The sequence below is a fragment of the Talpa europaea genome (assembly GCF_964194135.1).
Source record: "Talpa europaea genome assembly, chromosome: 1".
NCBI lineage: Eukaryota > Metazoa > Chordata > Mammalia > Eulipotyphla > Talpidae > Talpa > Talpa europaea.
Window position 1 is genome coordinate 43,530,244 of NC_140073.1, and position 15,612 is coordinate 43,545,855.

Consider the following 15,612-nt stretch of genomic DNA (forward strand, 5'->3'; position numbering starts at 1 on the left):
GCTGAACATATCCATTTAAGAATCCAACACATTGAACATATCCATTTAAGGGCCTCCCCGGTGGTGCAGTGGTTGAGCACTGGGTTACGAAGCTGCCCGCAGCCTCTGCAGCACCAGTTCGATCCCTGGCCGCCAGGCGAGGGTCCCACATGGCGCGCAGACCTCTCCTGCCGCCCGCTGCTCCCCTCAGCAGTGTACTTAGTCCATCTGCCTGTTCTGCTCCCGGTTCTGGCTCTGGTGAATCCTCTCACCCTCCCGTGCTTCTGACTGTACCCAGTGCTTGTATAAATAAATAAATAAATCTTTAAAAAAAGAAAAGAAAGGAAACATCCATTTAAGAATCCAATGTCATTGAAAATAGCTCAGCTTTTCAGTGTTCATGCTACAAATTCAAGAAGTGCATTGATTAGAAGCCAGGAATCAATTTAATTCACCTGCATATTCCTAGTGCCTAGTAAAGATTTAGCATCAAATCAATGTTGAAAAGGATGCATCTACTATATTGCCTGAAATCTCATTTGTCAAAACTCAATTCCCTCCCTCTTCTGTAAGCAACATCGTTCAATTTCACAAGTATCTACTCTACTCAGGGATAGGCTCAGTGAAAAATTTCATGACTTTTTTTTAAATCTAACTTTATTGTTAGCAGCAGTAGTAAATGGTGGTTAAGATCAGAGCTTTCCAGTTTACCCTGATTTTGAATCAAGTGGGACTTTTAAGCAAGAGGCGTAAAAGTCAGTGGGATTATTCTTTTTTCATTTATAGGAATAATAAGAGTATCAATGTCATAGATTACTATAAAGGTTTTTTTTCAACAAGATATTGTAAAGATGTAATAAGTTATATATATATATAAAGTATTATGGCATATAGTAAGCAATTTTTAAATGTAATCTGATTTTTTTAAGTTACAGATGCAATTCTTCCAAGGAAAGAATTGGAGCACAATTTTTTGGCTAATTAACCCATTTCATTGTCCTTTCATGGAGGACATAATGGAAACGAAATTCTGATCAAACATCATCCATCCTGAGGTCTATGGGAGTATTCCTGAATCTTTACTCAGTCCTGTGGTCTTTCATTAAAGGTCCCAGGTCATTAAAGGTCCTAGAAATATATGTGGCCATAGATGGCTTCTTCCTCGTACAATCACACTAATTACCAAGATATGTGGTACGTCCTTATTGGAATCCCAGGACTGGAAGATGTGCACATCTGGATTGCCATCCCCATCTGTTCTATGTATATTGTGGCCATTGTAGGAAATATCTTCTTGATCTTCCTGATCATGACTGAGCGCAGTCTCCATGAGCCCATGTACCTCTTCCTTTCCATGTTGGCCTTAGCAGACATCCTGCTCTCCACAGCTACAGCCCCGAAGATGCTGGCCATCTTCTGGTTCCATTCCATGAACATATCCTTTGGTAGCTGTGTATCCCAGATGTTCTTTATACATTTCATCTTTGTAGCAGAATCTGCTATTCTTCTGGCCATGGCATTTGATCGCTACATGGCCATCTGCCACCCACTGAGATACACCACAATCTTAACCTCCTCGGTCATTGGAAAAATTGGCATAGCAGCTGTGGTCAGAAGCTTTCTAATCTGCTTTCCATTCATCTTTCTGGTATACCGGCTTATATATTGTGGGAAAAACATCATTCCCCATTCCTACTGTGAGCACATGGGCATTGCCAGGTTGGCTTGTGACAATATCAAAGTGAACATCATTTATGGCCTGACTGTGGCCCTACTGTCTACAGGACTGGATATAGTGTTCATCATTACATCCTATGCAATGATCCTTTGTACGGTTTTCCAGATACTGTCCTGGTCTGCCAGATCCAAGGCCCTTAACACATGTGGCTCCCACATCTGTGTCATACTTTTGTTCTATGCCCCAGCATTCTTTTCATTTTTTGCTCATCGCTTTGGGGGCAAAACTATCCCTCACCATATCCACATCCTAGTTGCCAACCTGTATGTGGTGGTCCCCCCGATGCTAAATCCTATCATTTATGGGGTAAAAACCAAACAGATTCAAGAGCGAGTGATTTTGTTTTTCTCCCCCATCAGCACCTGTTGTTAAAATGAAGAAAAATGCCAAACACTGGGTATTTCTAAATAAGACACATTTACACATAAGTTTGTCTTTCAGTGAAGAATAGAAATAAATAAAATTTATACATAACTCTCAGATACACTTAAAAGGATGCAATCTTCCAAAGTTTCCAGCATGTTTTCCAAAATTAAAGATTTTGAAGAAAAATGTTTTAAACTGATGATGTACTCAATTATCCTGAGCATTCTATTATTTCCTGTCTAGGGTAGGGGAAGGGGAGTGATGAATCATTGAACTTTTTTATACAGAGTTAAAATTCTGCTGAAATATATAAAACTCCCACTGCTAGCAGCAAATTGATGGAACAATAGCATAAAGTCACCATATAGTAGGGGGGTTTGTCTGCAACTACTTTTTTTTTTTTAAAGATTTATTTTATACAAGAACTGGGGTACAGGCCAGATGCGCGGGAGGGTGAGAGGATTCCCCAGAGACAGAGTGGGGAACAGAACAGGCAGACTGACTGAAATACTCTGCTGAGGGGAGCGGCCAGGGCGACAGGAGAGGTCTGCTGTGCCATGTGGGGCCCTCGCTGGCAGGCAGACAGCTTCACAGCGTGGCGCTCAACCACCTGCACCACCAGGGGAGGTCCTGAAACTACTTTGTAATTTAAAATGTGAGCTCTAAAATCAGTTATTTTCTGTCACAATATATACTTATTAAATTAATGGACACTATTGAATCAAAACAATTAACCCACCTGAAACTATACAGATAATGCAATATCTTTTTTTTCTCATGCTGGTTATTTTAGGCCCAAATCATCAGTGGGACTTCCTCATATCAAGAGAGACTTCTCTGAGGGACCAAGAAAGTAAAAATTTCCATACCCAGCAGAAAAAAGTAAAGGCAATAGAGGATTTAGTAGGATATTTACACAGAATTTTACATAGAATGTTTCAAATTATCTGTAAAATTGTCTGCAGGCTGTATCTTAATTACTTAATATCACAAAAATATTTTTGCAATCTCTCCTCCAAGGCCTAACACAATGCTTTGAAAATGTGAAATCTGATCTTACTTACACCTAAAGAAAGACAAAAAACAAACTTTGTGGCATTATCTTGAACATTGGCAATCTTTTCATGGTAAGAGTATTCTTTCTATGTGTGTTGGATAATTTTTTGGCTTGTAATATATGTTATAGTCACTTTAATTTCAGCAAGGATATCTATTTTAATTAAGAACAAACTTTGATGTTAGAAATCCTGTTTGGACTATCTTATTCTAACTATATGAAACTGTATTGAAATTTAACTATTTAATATTAGGGTTTCAACTAGTAAAAAGATATTAATATTTTTTCATTTCTTTTGATAATTAAGTTAAATATGTCATTTGAGGTAAATATTACTATTTTTTTTATTTTGACAATGATGGTAATTTTTTAAGAAGAGAACACTAAACAACCCAATTCACCAAACCAATTCACCTGCTGTTAATAATCCACACAATGTTTGGAATGGGTGATCTTCATAAAAGGGGAGTCATCAAATATCGACAAAAGTTGTAACAAGTAAGAAGATTTTGGTTCAGAGGAAAACTCTTCAAGGAATAAAGGATTGGGCCTTCCTGGTAGCTCAGGCGGTTGAGCTCAGTGCTGTGAAACTGTCTGCAGCCTCTGCAGCGCGGGTTCGATCCCAGCCACCTGGGGACATAACCACATGGTGCGGCAGACCTCTCCTGCCTCGCCCACTGTTCCCTTCAGCAGTGTATTTCAGTCAGTCTACCTGTTCTGTTCCCCACTCTGTCTCTGGTGAATCCTCTCACCCTCCTACACATCTGGCCTGTGCCATGATTCTTGTATGAATGAATAAATAAATCTTTAAAAAAAAACCCCCACTTTTTAAAAAAGGAATAAAAGATTATTAGAAAGTAAATAGAGTCCAGCATGAAAGCATATTTGAATGGCATTTGTTTTAAAGAAGAAGATATTTTAATGCTTGATTTTGACAATGGAGAAATTAAAAAATAATGATTTCACATCTAGAAAGTTTGAAACATGATAGGACAAAAAAATTGGCAGTCTAAATTTTAAAGAATATTTTTTGGTTGAGGGCTCAGGTATTTGTTAAAATAAGTTAGGAGATTGCAATTTTCCTTAGCTGCCAAATATACGTCACTGATGAAATTCTATTTTTCGTAGAATTAACAATGTATTTTCTGTATTATTAAGGTCAGTGTTACTAATTATTCAATGAAGGGAAGTATCAAAATCAATTTTTAAATATCTAAAAAATATCTTCATCCAAACATGCCAGGGTACATGAGGAGATTTTGTAATATTATAAAAGAGAGAAAAAAAAAACAGGAAAATAATCCCAATTACAAACATGTCAAAAAGAATTCAATAACTTGGAATAAATTTAAACAAAGAATTGAAAGACCCATACTCTCCAAATTATAAGAGATTGTTGAAAGAAATAGAAGAGACAAGGAAATGGAAAGACATTCCATACTCATGGGTTGACAGAATTAGCATCATTAAAGTGGTTATATTGCCTAAAGCAACATACAGATTTATTGCAATCCCCATCAAAATTTAAATGGAATTCTTTACAGAAAACTAATTTTAAAAAATCATTAAATTTATTTGGAACAAAGATCCAAATAACAAAATCACCCTTGAGGAAAAAATAAAAACACAATGGGGGTATTATGCTCATCATTTCAAAATGTACTACAAAGTGATAGTAGTAAAAACAGCTTAATACTGGAACAAAAGCAGACACACAGATCTATGAAACAGAATTGAAGGCCAAAAGTAAAAGCTCACACATATGGATCACTAATTTATTACAAAGGTTTCAAAGAGTTTACCCGGGAGAAAGGAAAGTCACTTCAATAAATGCCTTTGGGAAACATAGACAATTGAATGAACAAAAATGAAAGTAGATTGAAATGCAACATTAGGCACACAAAATTAATTCAAAATGGACTTAAAACTTGCATGTAAGGCCTGAAGCCATAAAATATATAAAAGAGAGCATAGGTGATGTTCTCCATAACAAAAGTCTTAGAGATGCATTTGTGATGACTCTAATATTAAGAGAAATAAAAGAAAAAGTAAATATATGAAACTAGATCAAATGTAAAAGTTTTGGAATGGAGAAAGAAATTTGCAACAAAATTAAAAGACATCTGACTGAATAAGAGAAGATATTTGTAAACCATATGTCTGACAAGGTGTCAATATCCAAAATATAAAAACAACCCATAAACTCAACAACAACAACAAAAAAACTCATTGAAAAATAGGCAGAGGATCTGAATAGACACTTTCTGAAGAAGAAATACAATTGATTAATAAGCAATTTAATTATTTTATTTTAAATTTATTATATAAGAACTGGGGTACAGGTCAGAGGTCGGGAGGGTGAGAGAATTCACCAGAGACAGAGTAGGGAGTAGAACAGGCAGAGGGACCGAAGACACTGCTGAGAGGAGCAGAGGGGAGGCAGGAGAGGTCTGCCACACCATGTGGGTTTCTTCCTGGCCAGCTGGGAATTGAACCTGTGCTTCAGAGGCTGCAGACAGCTTCACAGCACGGCACTCAACCTGCGGCCCCACCGGGGAGGCCAAAGCATTTTAATTATTTTAAACGTACAATTAAGTGACATTATTGGTACTCAAGATGTTGTGTAATAATCACCATCATCCAAAAAGTTTTCACCACCCCAAAAAAATCTATAACTATTCAACAATAACTTCCCATTCCCCAAGTAATTTCTAATCTATTTTATATTTCTATAAAGTAGCTTATTTTAGATATTTCATGTAAGTGGAATCATAGAATATTTTCCATCTTATGCCAGTCTTATTTCACTCAATATTGTGTTATCAAAGTTCATCCATGTGGTAGCAGGAACACATAATTTATTCCTTTTTGATGACTGGGTAATATTCCTTGTGTGTATAAATTACATAAAAAACTATCTGTTAAAGTGCACTTTCATTGTTTAGAACAATTGGCAATTGTGAATAATCCTAAAATGAACACTTATGTTCATTTTTTGAGTCCTTGTTTCAAAATTTTCATATCTATTTTCATAAGCAGAATTACTGGACCATATGTTATTTCTATTTTTAATTTGTTTAGAAACTGCTAGACTATTTTCTGCAGAATTTGCACAATTTAATTTCCTACCAGCAGTCTATGACGCTTCCAATTTTTTCATATTCTTGTCAACATTTGTCAATTTTTGTTTTAATTACAGATATTTTGGTAGATGTGAAGTGGTATCTCATTTTATTTTTAATCCGTACTTTACATATTTACTTTGGATAAATGACAGGTAAATGTGGGCCAAGATAACAATTATAGATACAATTATTTTTTTCCAGAGTGCCTCAGTGCAAGGAAGGGTCACAATGATATTTATTTAAATAGAGTTTACTGGCATAGAAACATGTCTACATTGGCCTTTAGATATTTTTGCAAATAAGTGTGGCAGAAAAGGAACTAAGATTACAAAATAAAAGATTGTATATTAATTTGTCTGCATTTATCCAGTGGTAAGAGACAAAAGAAGTGAGTAATGGGGTTTCTATAAGTTGTAGAAGTGATTTCAGGACTATTCAGAGTGGATGGGGCCAAGAGAGTTTAATTAAAATCTTCTGGGTCCCTCATGATTTTGACTAGTTGCTAAGAAACCCCTCATCCATGTTCAAAACTCTTCCTTATATACAGACGCAGTAGGGAACTTTAAAGTTGGTGACTAGCAATTTTCTTCTCAAGTTTGAGCTAGATAAATGTGTGCTGTACCTCAGAATGATGCAGACATTGCTATTAGTTTTATTGCAGAATTAACACACAGACATAAATTCAGACAAATTTACAAATGAGAAGGGGTGTTTGCATTGCAGAGACAAAAGAGAAACATGCAAGTCCATCCCAGAGATGTCCACATTTAGGCAAATGGTCATAACACCAAATGGGTCAGTTTGTGACACTGACTGAGAGCTGTTACAGAGGATGCAGATAAATGAAGAGAAATCACAGAGCACAAAACCCAAAGGAATGAGACTTGCATCTCAGGGCAAGAAGGCAGTTGATGAGTGATAAGTGGTGAGGGAGAGTGAGAGTGATATAAAGAATTGACAATATTCTTCCATTATCTGGTCACAGCAGAAGAGGCTCTAAGCAACAACTAGTGAGTAAAATATCACTTTTCCCAAGTTCACCCCCACCATCTTGCACTACCAGCTTATCCAATAACAATCATTCAATCCCATCGCCCCTATATACTCATGTATGCACTTCCTCTTGCAATGCCCTATCTGTTCCTGTATGGTAATGCTCACTTATCACTCCCTATGCTTCATTAATTCAGACATTGTGATTGTTTTAAAGGGTTCCTATTCTAATTTTTATTATCCTTCTAGAAGCAAAGTTCCACCCACTTTAGAATCTGTAAATGATACATGGATTGAGGAGGCATAGATGCAAGAGGAGGAAGCACCCTCCAGAAATCAAAGTCCTCATTGACTAGTCTACCTTCAGTACACCTCAGCTGATACAGCCTTCCTGTTACAAATGACCCCACAGACTTACCCTTTCGTTGGGATTTAGCAGCATAAGCCACAGCTGCTTCCTGCACTGCTTGCCAACGGTGACATGCAGGATGCAGTGAGCTGATCATGAGCTTGCTGTTATAAAATAACATTTTTGAAATAAGCTAACCCTATTTTTCAAAGAACCACAAGCATTTCTCTAATGCATGGCTTGAGAACTTTTTGCTTCAAAAATATGTAATATTTAAAAAATAATGATTTTGAACAGAGAAGTTTCATATGAGGCTTGAGAGCCCACTATTCAGAAAATTCAGTCATCAGTAAATTTAGAAGAGCTCAGTTTTTCTTCAGTTGTTCTATAACCCTATCCCAAATCATTTCTGGGAACCATATTTCTGGGAACCATTTCTGGGAACCAATATCTCATTTTTGTTCCTATTTTTGACTCCTTTTAAGGGACCTGTTCTCTCAAGACTGTTGTCTGTTAATTTCAATGCTTGAGCTCACATAATGACACAAGTGTTCCAGATCATACTGAGAAGTATGAGTCTAACTTGTTCAGGTCTCATGCTAATGGTAGCTCTAACAGTTTAACAGCAAGGGAAAGCACAAGACTGTATGTCATCAGGAATGCGTCCTAGTGCCCCTCTGCATTGCTTCTGCCAATTATGTTGCTGCTGCCTACAAACTTCTCTCCTCTGTTCTGTCATGCGTGTTACAGAATTTCTGCTATTTTAAGCATAGAGCTAATTTTAATGATTTCAGTTATTAGAATATAGGCAAAATGAGGAAAGTAGCTAGGAAGTTTGACCCAGGCTTGGCCAAAATACTCATACTTGAATAATCTCTTTAAAGTTCTTCCTTCATCTTTTGAAAAGGCATCTAGTTTAAAATAAATTCATGTAGCTAGATAAGGTGTACAAATGAATTATGCATTTTGGTGACAACCGTTTCTATTTATATTCTCCATCATAGGAAGACTTTTCAACTAATGTACTGGTCAGAGTACATTAGAGAATTTGCTGGACCAAACCATCTGTTTCTGGCTTAGAGACAATTTGGAATAATAGTGTATTAGAGGAATAGCAGTCATGTGGGATATGGAAAGATTCACTGAACTGTGAAATAGAATTTTCAAGTGAAAAAGTAAACCCAATTTTTCCCCCCAAAAGATCTACAAAGGAAATAGGTGATACGTTTATTTCCTTATGCAGGTATTGTGCTGATTCTGTGCAACCGACCCAGGATATACATAGCACGTTATGTTATGTATCACAATGATTGCAGATGCCCTTCCTGACATGGTGATATATCTCTGAATATTTCTCTTCAACAGAATGAATAAGAAAGACAATGTTATATAGACAGTCTACCAAAATCAGAAAGACTGAATATGAGAAAATTGGGTAAAAATAGGAAGTAGAAGAGGAACAACAGCACAAAGTGAGACGTTACTATAGTGGACACCAGGAGGCTCAAGAGCACCATGCCCCTTTCCAACAACACCATCTTCATGCCCTCTGTGTTGACCCTGCTAGGGATCCCGGGCCTCGAGTCAGTGCAGTGCTGGATTGGGATTCCATTCTGTGCCATGTACCTCATTGCTCTGGTCGGAAATTCCTTACTTCTGCTGGTCATCAAATCAGAGCGCAGCCTCCACGAGCCCATGTACATTTTCTTAGGCATGTTAGGAGTCACGGACATTGCACTTGCTACCTGCATTGTGCCCAAGATGCTTGGGGTCTTCTGGTTTCGTGTGCCCGAGATTTATTTTGACTCCTGCTTGCTTCAGATGTGGCTCATCCACACATTTCAGGGCATAGAGTCAGGAATTCTGCTGGCCATGGCCCTGGACCGTTACGTGGCCATTTGTTATCCACTGAGGCATTCTGCTATCTTCACCCACCAGCTAGTCACCCGAATTGGGGTTGTGGTGGTCCTCAGGCCTGCTGTTCTAGTAGCTCTGCTTTTGGTAATGATTAAGTGCCGATTAAGGTTTTATCACACGACAGTCATCTCCCATACCTACTGTGAGCACATGGCCCTTGTGAAAGTGGCCGCAGGAAATGTCCAAGTCAACAAAATCTTTGGTTTGTTTGTGGCCTTCACTGTTGCAGGCGTTGACCTCATATTAATCATATTGTCTTATTTCCTGATATTCGTCACAGTTTTTCGTTTGCCCCAGAAGGAGGCTCGGTTGAAAGCATTCAACACTTGCATTGCCCACATCTGTGTCTTCCTCCAGTTCTACATTCTTGCCTTCTTTTCTTTCTTCACACATCGGTTTGGCTCTCACATCCCTCCTTACATCCACATCCTCTTTTCTAGCATCTACTTGTTGGTGCCTCCATTTCTCAATCCACTTGTCTATGGTGCAAAGACCAAGCAGATCCGCATACACTTGGTAAAAATGTTATGCTCATAAAATCTATCTGATTAAAATCTGAGAAAGCATTCTTATCATTTCTATTCAAATGAATAAGTGAAAAAACTATGGATCAAGTAAAAAATAATGTCTAATAATTCCATTAAGTTTTCTGTCTCACTCAAGGAGTTACAGGCGCACAAGTTCTGTAGATCTATATTTCTCTGTTAAAGATGATAGAGAGAGGGCCTCCCTGGTGGCACTAGGGGTTAAGCCTCAGCACTGTGACGCTGTCTGCAGCACAAGTTCGATTCCTGCTAGGGAGCTACCCACGTGGTGCAGCAGACCTCTCCTGTCTGGCCTGCTGCTCCTCTCAGTAGTGTATTTCAGTAGATCCACCTGATGTGTCTGGTGAATCTTCTCACCCAATCCCCACAGTCCTTGTATGCATAAATAAATCAATCTTTAAAAAAAGATGACAGAGAAGGGGGATGGTGACATACTTTAAACAACAGTAATAATGGTTTACATGAAGTGTGAGACTGGCAGGTGGAGTGAAACATGGAAATCTAGTGGAAGCAGCTATTGGGAGAGTTCATTGGTTTTATTTATTTATTTATTTTTTTAACTAGGCTGTCTGATTCTTGAGGAATGATGAATGAGTGACCACACAAGTAAGGACAAGATGTAGGTAGATTTTGGAGGAGATTTAAACTAGAGAAATTTGTTTAGAAACTGCACAATTTATTTTCATTGTAAGGTAAATTTGAGGATACAATGATATACGAATTTCAACAATGACCTGCAACAATGTTGAGCTTTATTATGAAAGCTATAATGTGTGTGTGTGTGTGTGTGTGTGTGCATATCTATTTGGGCATGTGCCAGCATATGTTCTCACTGGATATAAAACTGCATGCATTTAATTTCAAGGCTAGTTTATCAATGAAGACATGGAGTGTTATGTCTAAGTCTAAGGTCTTTAGACTAGTGGACTCTTCATGAAAACCTCAGTTCAATGACCATTTTTTAAGATCATGGAAAATATTCACATGCGTGAAGATGCACATGCTCTATGACATTAAAAAAAGTATATACATAAGAAATAAAAAAATTGAAAAAAAAATATGTCATGTAGATTATGGAATTTCAGGCTTGGCTTTATTACCTAGGCCTTCTCAATAAAAAAGGAGATTACTCTGGAAATTAATGGTTACCTTAGGGCATCTTTTGATCTGTTTGAAATACCAGTATTTAGAGGATATGATTATATTGGATTATCAATAGGGGCATTGTTTTTAACATAATTTCCTTAGGAATAAAACTAAAATAACATAGGAGGTATTTTGTTAAATAAACCTAGCCAGGTTTTATCAAACTTTTTTATAAATTATTAAATAAATTAGTTTATGCATTGTGGACAAATGGCAATTCAAGCATATTATCTAGGTATTTATGTAACAGAAGACAAAACACAGTTCTACAAAAAGATTTCTATCAATGTAATATCAATGTTATTAATAATAGTGAAATGATTGTATAGTTTTTAAAATACGTATTTACTAATTGGAAAAATGCAATTTTTTTTTCATAAGGAAAACATTCTGCTTAAGTGAATGTTAATTTTTTTCTACTATCAAATTGATTGTAATTGCACACGTGAAAAAACAATTATTAACTAGTGGCCTATCAAAATCCGGTCGCAGCCCAGCTTAAGTGAGAATTTATAATCCAAGCAAGGTAAGAGTTTATAATCCAAGCATATTTGGAGACGTTTGAAATATGTCTCCAGTAATTGTTAATCACTACTTTTGAAAGTTATTATGAAAATGTGTGGGGATAGTTGACATGAGTCAGAATGTGAAACTAATAAATATTTGCACCATATTAAATTATCACTCTCAAATAAAATATCTAACCCAGAGTCCAGATTCTTCCATCATTGTGGTCTTCAAATCATCTTTCACACTGAAACCAAGAAATGTGAAAAAAAGAAAAGAAAAAAGATCATTACATGAACAAAAGGATAACTTTGCCTATCTTTCTTTCCACACACTTGGAGCAGGATAATTATAGGATGAATTTTTTTTTAATTTTTTTTTTAAGATTTATTTATTTATACGAGCACTGGGTACAGTTAGAAGCGCTGGAGGGTGAGAGAATTCACCCAGAGCCAGAGCGGGGAACAGAAGAGGAAGATCGACGAAATACACTGCTGAGGGGAGCAGCGGGCATGGCAGGAGAGGTCTGCGTGCCACGTGGGACCCTCACCCGGTGGCCAGGGATCGAACCGGCGCTGCAGAGGCTGCGGGCAGCTTCGCAGCCCAGCGCTCAATGGCTGTGCCACCAGGGAGGCCCAGGATGACTTTTTGAACATAAAATTGCTTGAAAACAGAAATATTTTATAAAGGGTGATTATTATTACTACAGATTTCTGGATTAGACATGACATAAGGAAACTTCAATGCTAAAAAAAGATGAAATCTTGCCATTTGCAACGACATGGGTGGAATTGAAGGGGAATATGTTAAGTGAAATCAACCAGAGTGAGAAAGATAAATGCCAGATGTTTTCATACATAAGTTGAATATGGAGAAATAAAGCAAAGAAACTGACAAAACTAAACCAAAACAAAACTAAGCTGCATTGAGATTTCTAGAATGGGAGGGGTGGGTGGGAATCAAAGGGGAGGGGCCCCCATGGTATAAGGTAAAGAGTGCTCTGGTGGAGGGTGTGGTGTGCTGGGATGTTCATGAGAGTAGGTGTGCGCCTATTCCTCTGAATCAAATACAGTGTTGCAAAGCAATGTTACAGCAGTTAAAAAAAGTGACAAAAATAACATTTATAAATATAAAAAGCACTTGGATGATTAAACAAATTGAAAAGCTTATTTCTGTGATTCTCCTTGATAGACAATGTATTCTACCCTGTATAATTAAGATACATAACCATCCCTTTTTATTCCCATAAAGACTATTTTTTTCCCCAGAGATTAACTCTACAACCATGAGTGATTTGCCTCACACCACATATTTAGGGAACTTTGGGAAAGATATTTTGTTTGTCAAGATAAGAGAGTCAATGTGCATCTTGTTGGCAGGATTCAGGAATGCTGCTAACTACCTTCACTGTAGGGATCCACACAACTATAAATTTTCAAAGGATATGTACTTTGGCCTGAACATGGATCAGACATGCTGGTTCTGTGTATCTAGAACAGAGTGAGAATACATGAACAAAAATTATTGTTATAGGAATTGGCATAACAAAGATGATGGATTGTTTTGAGAATATAAAATTACTAGAAAGTTAGTGTAGGGTAAAGAGGACCCAGCACAGAACTTCAGGAAGAACCAAATTAAAAAAAAAAATCAGTGGCAGGGCAGAAGAAAAGGGAGCCCCAACAGCCTAGTCTAAATATTTTGTTGGTGACTCATGAAAAAGATGGTTAGTTCAGAAGCCAGAATCCCTCTGAAACAATTCCATTCAATATGAATCTGTATAATTGTTGACCTTCCCTCAGAGAGGAAATTCTGGAGAGTAAATTTAGTTTCCTTTGCCTTTATGACCTTGTCCGTTATTCTTCATGAAAATTCATTGTGATCCCATTGAAAGTATTCTCTTAAATTTGCCAATATGTTAACATTATAACACCACCTCCTAGGTTATCTACATACAATAGAGTCCGGAAACCAAATGAAACTTGGTAAAGCAAAAGATATTATTATGTGTGTTTCTTAGACTCTAACATTTTTTTCTCATAATAAAATACATACTAGTTCATCTCCTAATGTTTACAAAAATTTAAAGGTATTTAACATACTCCTTTTCCTTCTATTATATATAATTATATACATAGTTATATATAACTATGTACTATATACTATGTATATAGTTATATATATACATATAATATATATAATATATATAATATATATATAACTATATAGTTATATATATATATATATATGGCTATATAGCAACTCCCTTGAAGAAATAAAGAAAAAAGGAAGAAAAGGCACGATGGAGAAAAATTAGTTAAATGAACATCTCACTCAGAGCTAAATATGGTAGAATTCAGAAATTTCCTACATAACTGGAAGTTCTGATTTTATTGTTGAATTGAAAAATAGCTTCCAAATGGCAAATTTTTGAGAACTGAGACTGCAGGAGAATGAGAGGCAGATGTATGAATAAAGAACAATCATAGATCTAGACTTCATTTCCAAATTGCCTAGGAGAAAAAGAAGGGTGACAAGGACATTTACTGAAATGGAAATTACAGGTATAAGAGCATATCTATATTTAAGTGGTCTTTAGATTTTTTGTTCGTTTGCAAGTAAGAGCATCAGAGAAGGAACGTGGTTTTGTAAATGAAAAATTTGTGTATATTAATTTCTCTGGATTTTTCCTGTGGTGAAAGACAAAAGAGATGAGCAAGGAGATTTCTGCAGTCATTTTATTGCAATTATTGCAATTAGAAATTATTTCGGGGACATGAGGTGTAGATGGAGCCAAGGGGGTTGAGTTAATCTCTGCTGGGTCCCTCATGGTTGTGTCTAGTGTAGAAAATCCCTGATGTCGTGTTCATAGCCGTGTTCTACACGTTCATTAGAGAACATTAAAATTGGTGACCAGCACCTTTGTGCTTCTCTTTGAGCTACTTAAACATATGCTGTGCCCAAGAATAGCACAGACATTGCTGCTAGTTTCATTGGAGGATAATCACACACATGACTTCAGACTTAAAGAAGAGGGGAGTGTCTGCATTGCAGAGACAAGAGAAAGGCATGGAAGTCCATCCCAGACCTGTCCACATATAGGCTAACGCTATAACCCTGGATGGCTCTGATTCATGACATTGACTGGGTTCTGTCACACAACACAAAACCCAAAGGAGTGTGACCTGAATCTCAGGGCAAGAAGGCAGTTGAGGAGTGATAAGCTAGGAGGGACAGTGGTATACAGAATTGACAATGCTCTTCCTGTGTACTCTTCAGCCCAAGAGGCTCTCTGCAACAACTGGTAAGTAACTATCACTATTATCAAGTTCACCCCATCATCTTGCACTACCAGATTACCCAGTAATAATCAGTCCATCCCATCAGCCCTGTACTCATGTCTGCACTTCCTTTGCAATGCCCTACCTGAACCTTTGTGGTAATGCTCACTTGTCACTCCCTATGCTTCATTAATTCAGACACTGTGATTGTTTTGAAAGGTTTCTATTTTAATTTTTATCTTCCTTCAAGAAGCAAAGTTCCACCCTTTTGGGATCTGTAAATGGTATGTGGATTTGAAGACATAGAAGCAAGCATTTGGAGGCACCCTATAAAATCAAATCTATGTTGACTAGTCTACCTGAGATACATATTGGCTGGTGCAATATGTGTCCTTCCTGTTATGAATGATTCCTGCCAACTTGGTTTTTTGCCTAGAGTTTAGCAGCATAAAGCACAACTGCTTCCTCTATTATTGGCATAGTTGGTAGCTTGAGCTTGGATCATGAGCTTGCTCACATAAGCACTTTCTTGAATGGCTATGAGATAATGAATAAATTAACCCTGCATTTCAATAATCACAAGCTTTTTCTAAAGTATGGCTTGAGAAT

At 37.0% G+C, this 15,612-nt stretch overlaps 2 protein-coding genes across 2 annotated transcripts; both read left to right on the forward strand.

Moving 5' to 3' along the window:
* Positions 1-1,129: 1,129 nt before the first annotated feature.
* Positions 1,130-2,089, forward strand: LOC311182193 (olfactory receptor 52Z1P-like; the record flags this gene model as incomplete). Its single annotated transcript, XM_084250823.1, has 1 exon — positions 1,130-2,089. The coding sequence occupies one exon, from the start codon at positions 1,130-1,132 to the stop codon at positions 2,087-2,089; it is 960 nt and encodes a 319-aa protein (XP_084106949.1).
* Positions 2,090-9,122: 7,033 nt separating this feature from the next.
* On the forward strand, positions 9,123-10,061 carry LOC311182522 (olfactory receptor 52A1-like; the record flags this gene model as incomplete). Its single annotated transcript, XM_084251363.1, has 1 exon — positions 9,123-10,061. The coding sequence occupies one exon, from the start codon at positions 9,123-9,125 to the stop codon at positions 10,059-10,061; it is 939 nt and encodes a 312-aa protein (XP_084107489.1).
* Positions 10,062-15,612: the final 5,551 nt, after the last annotated feature.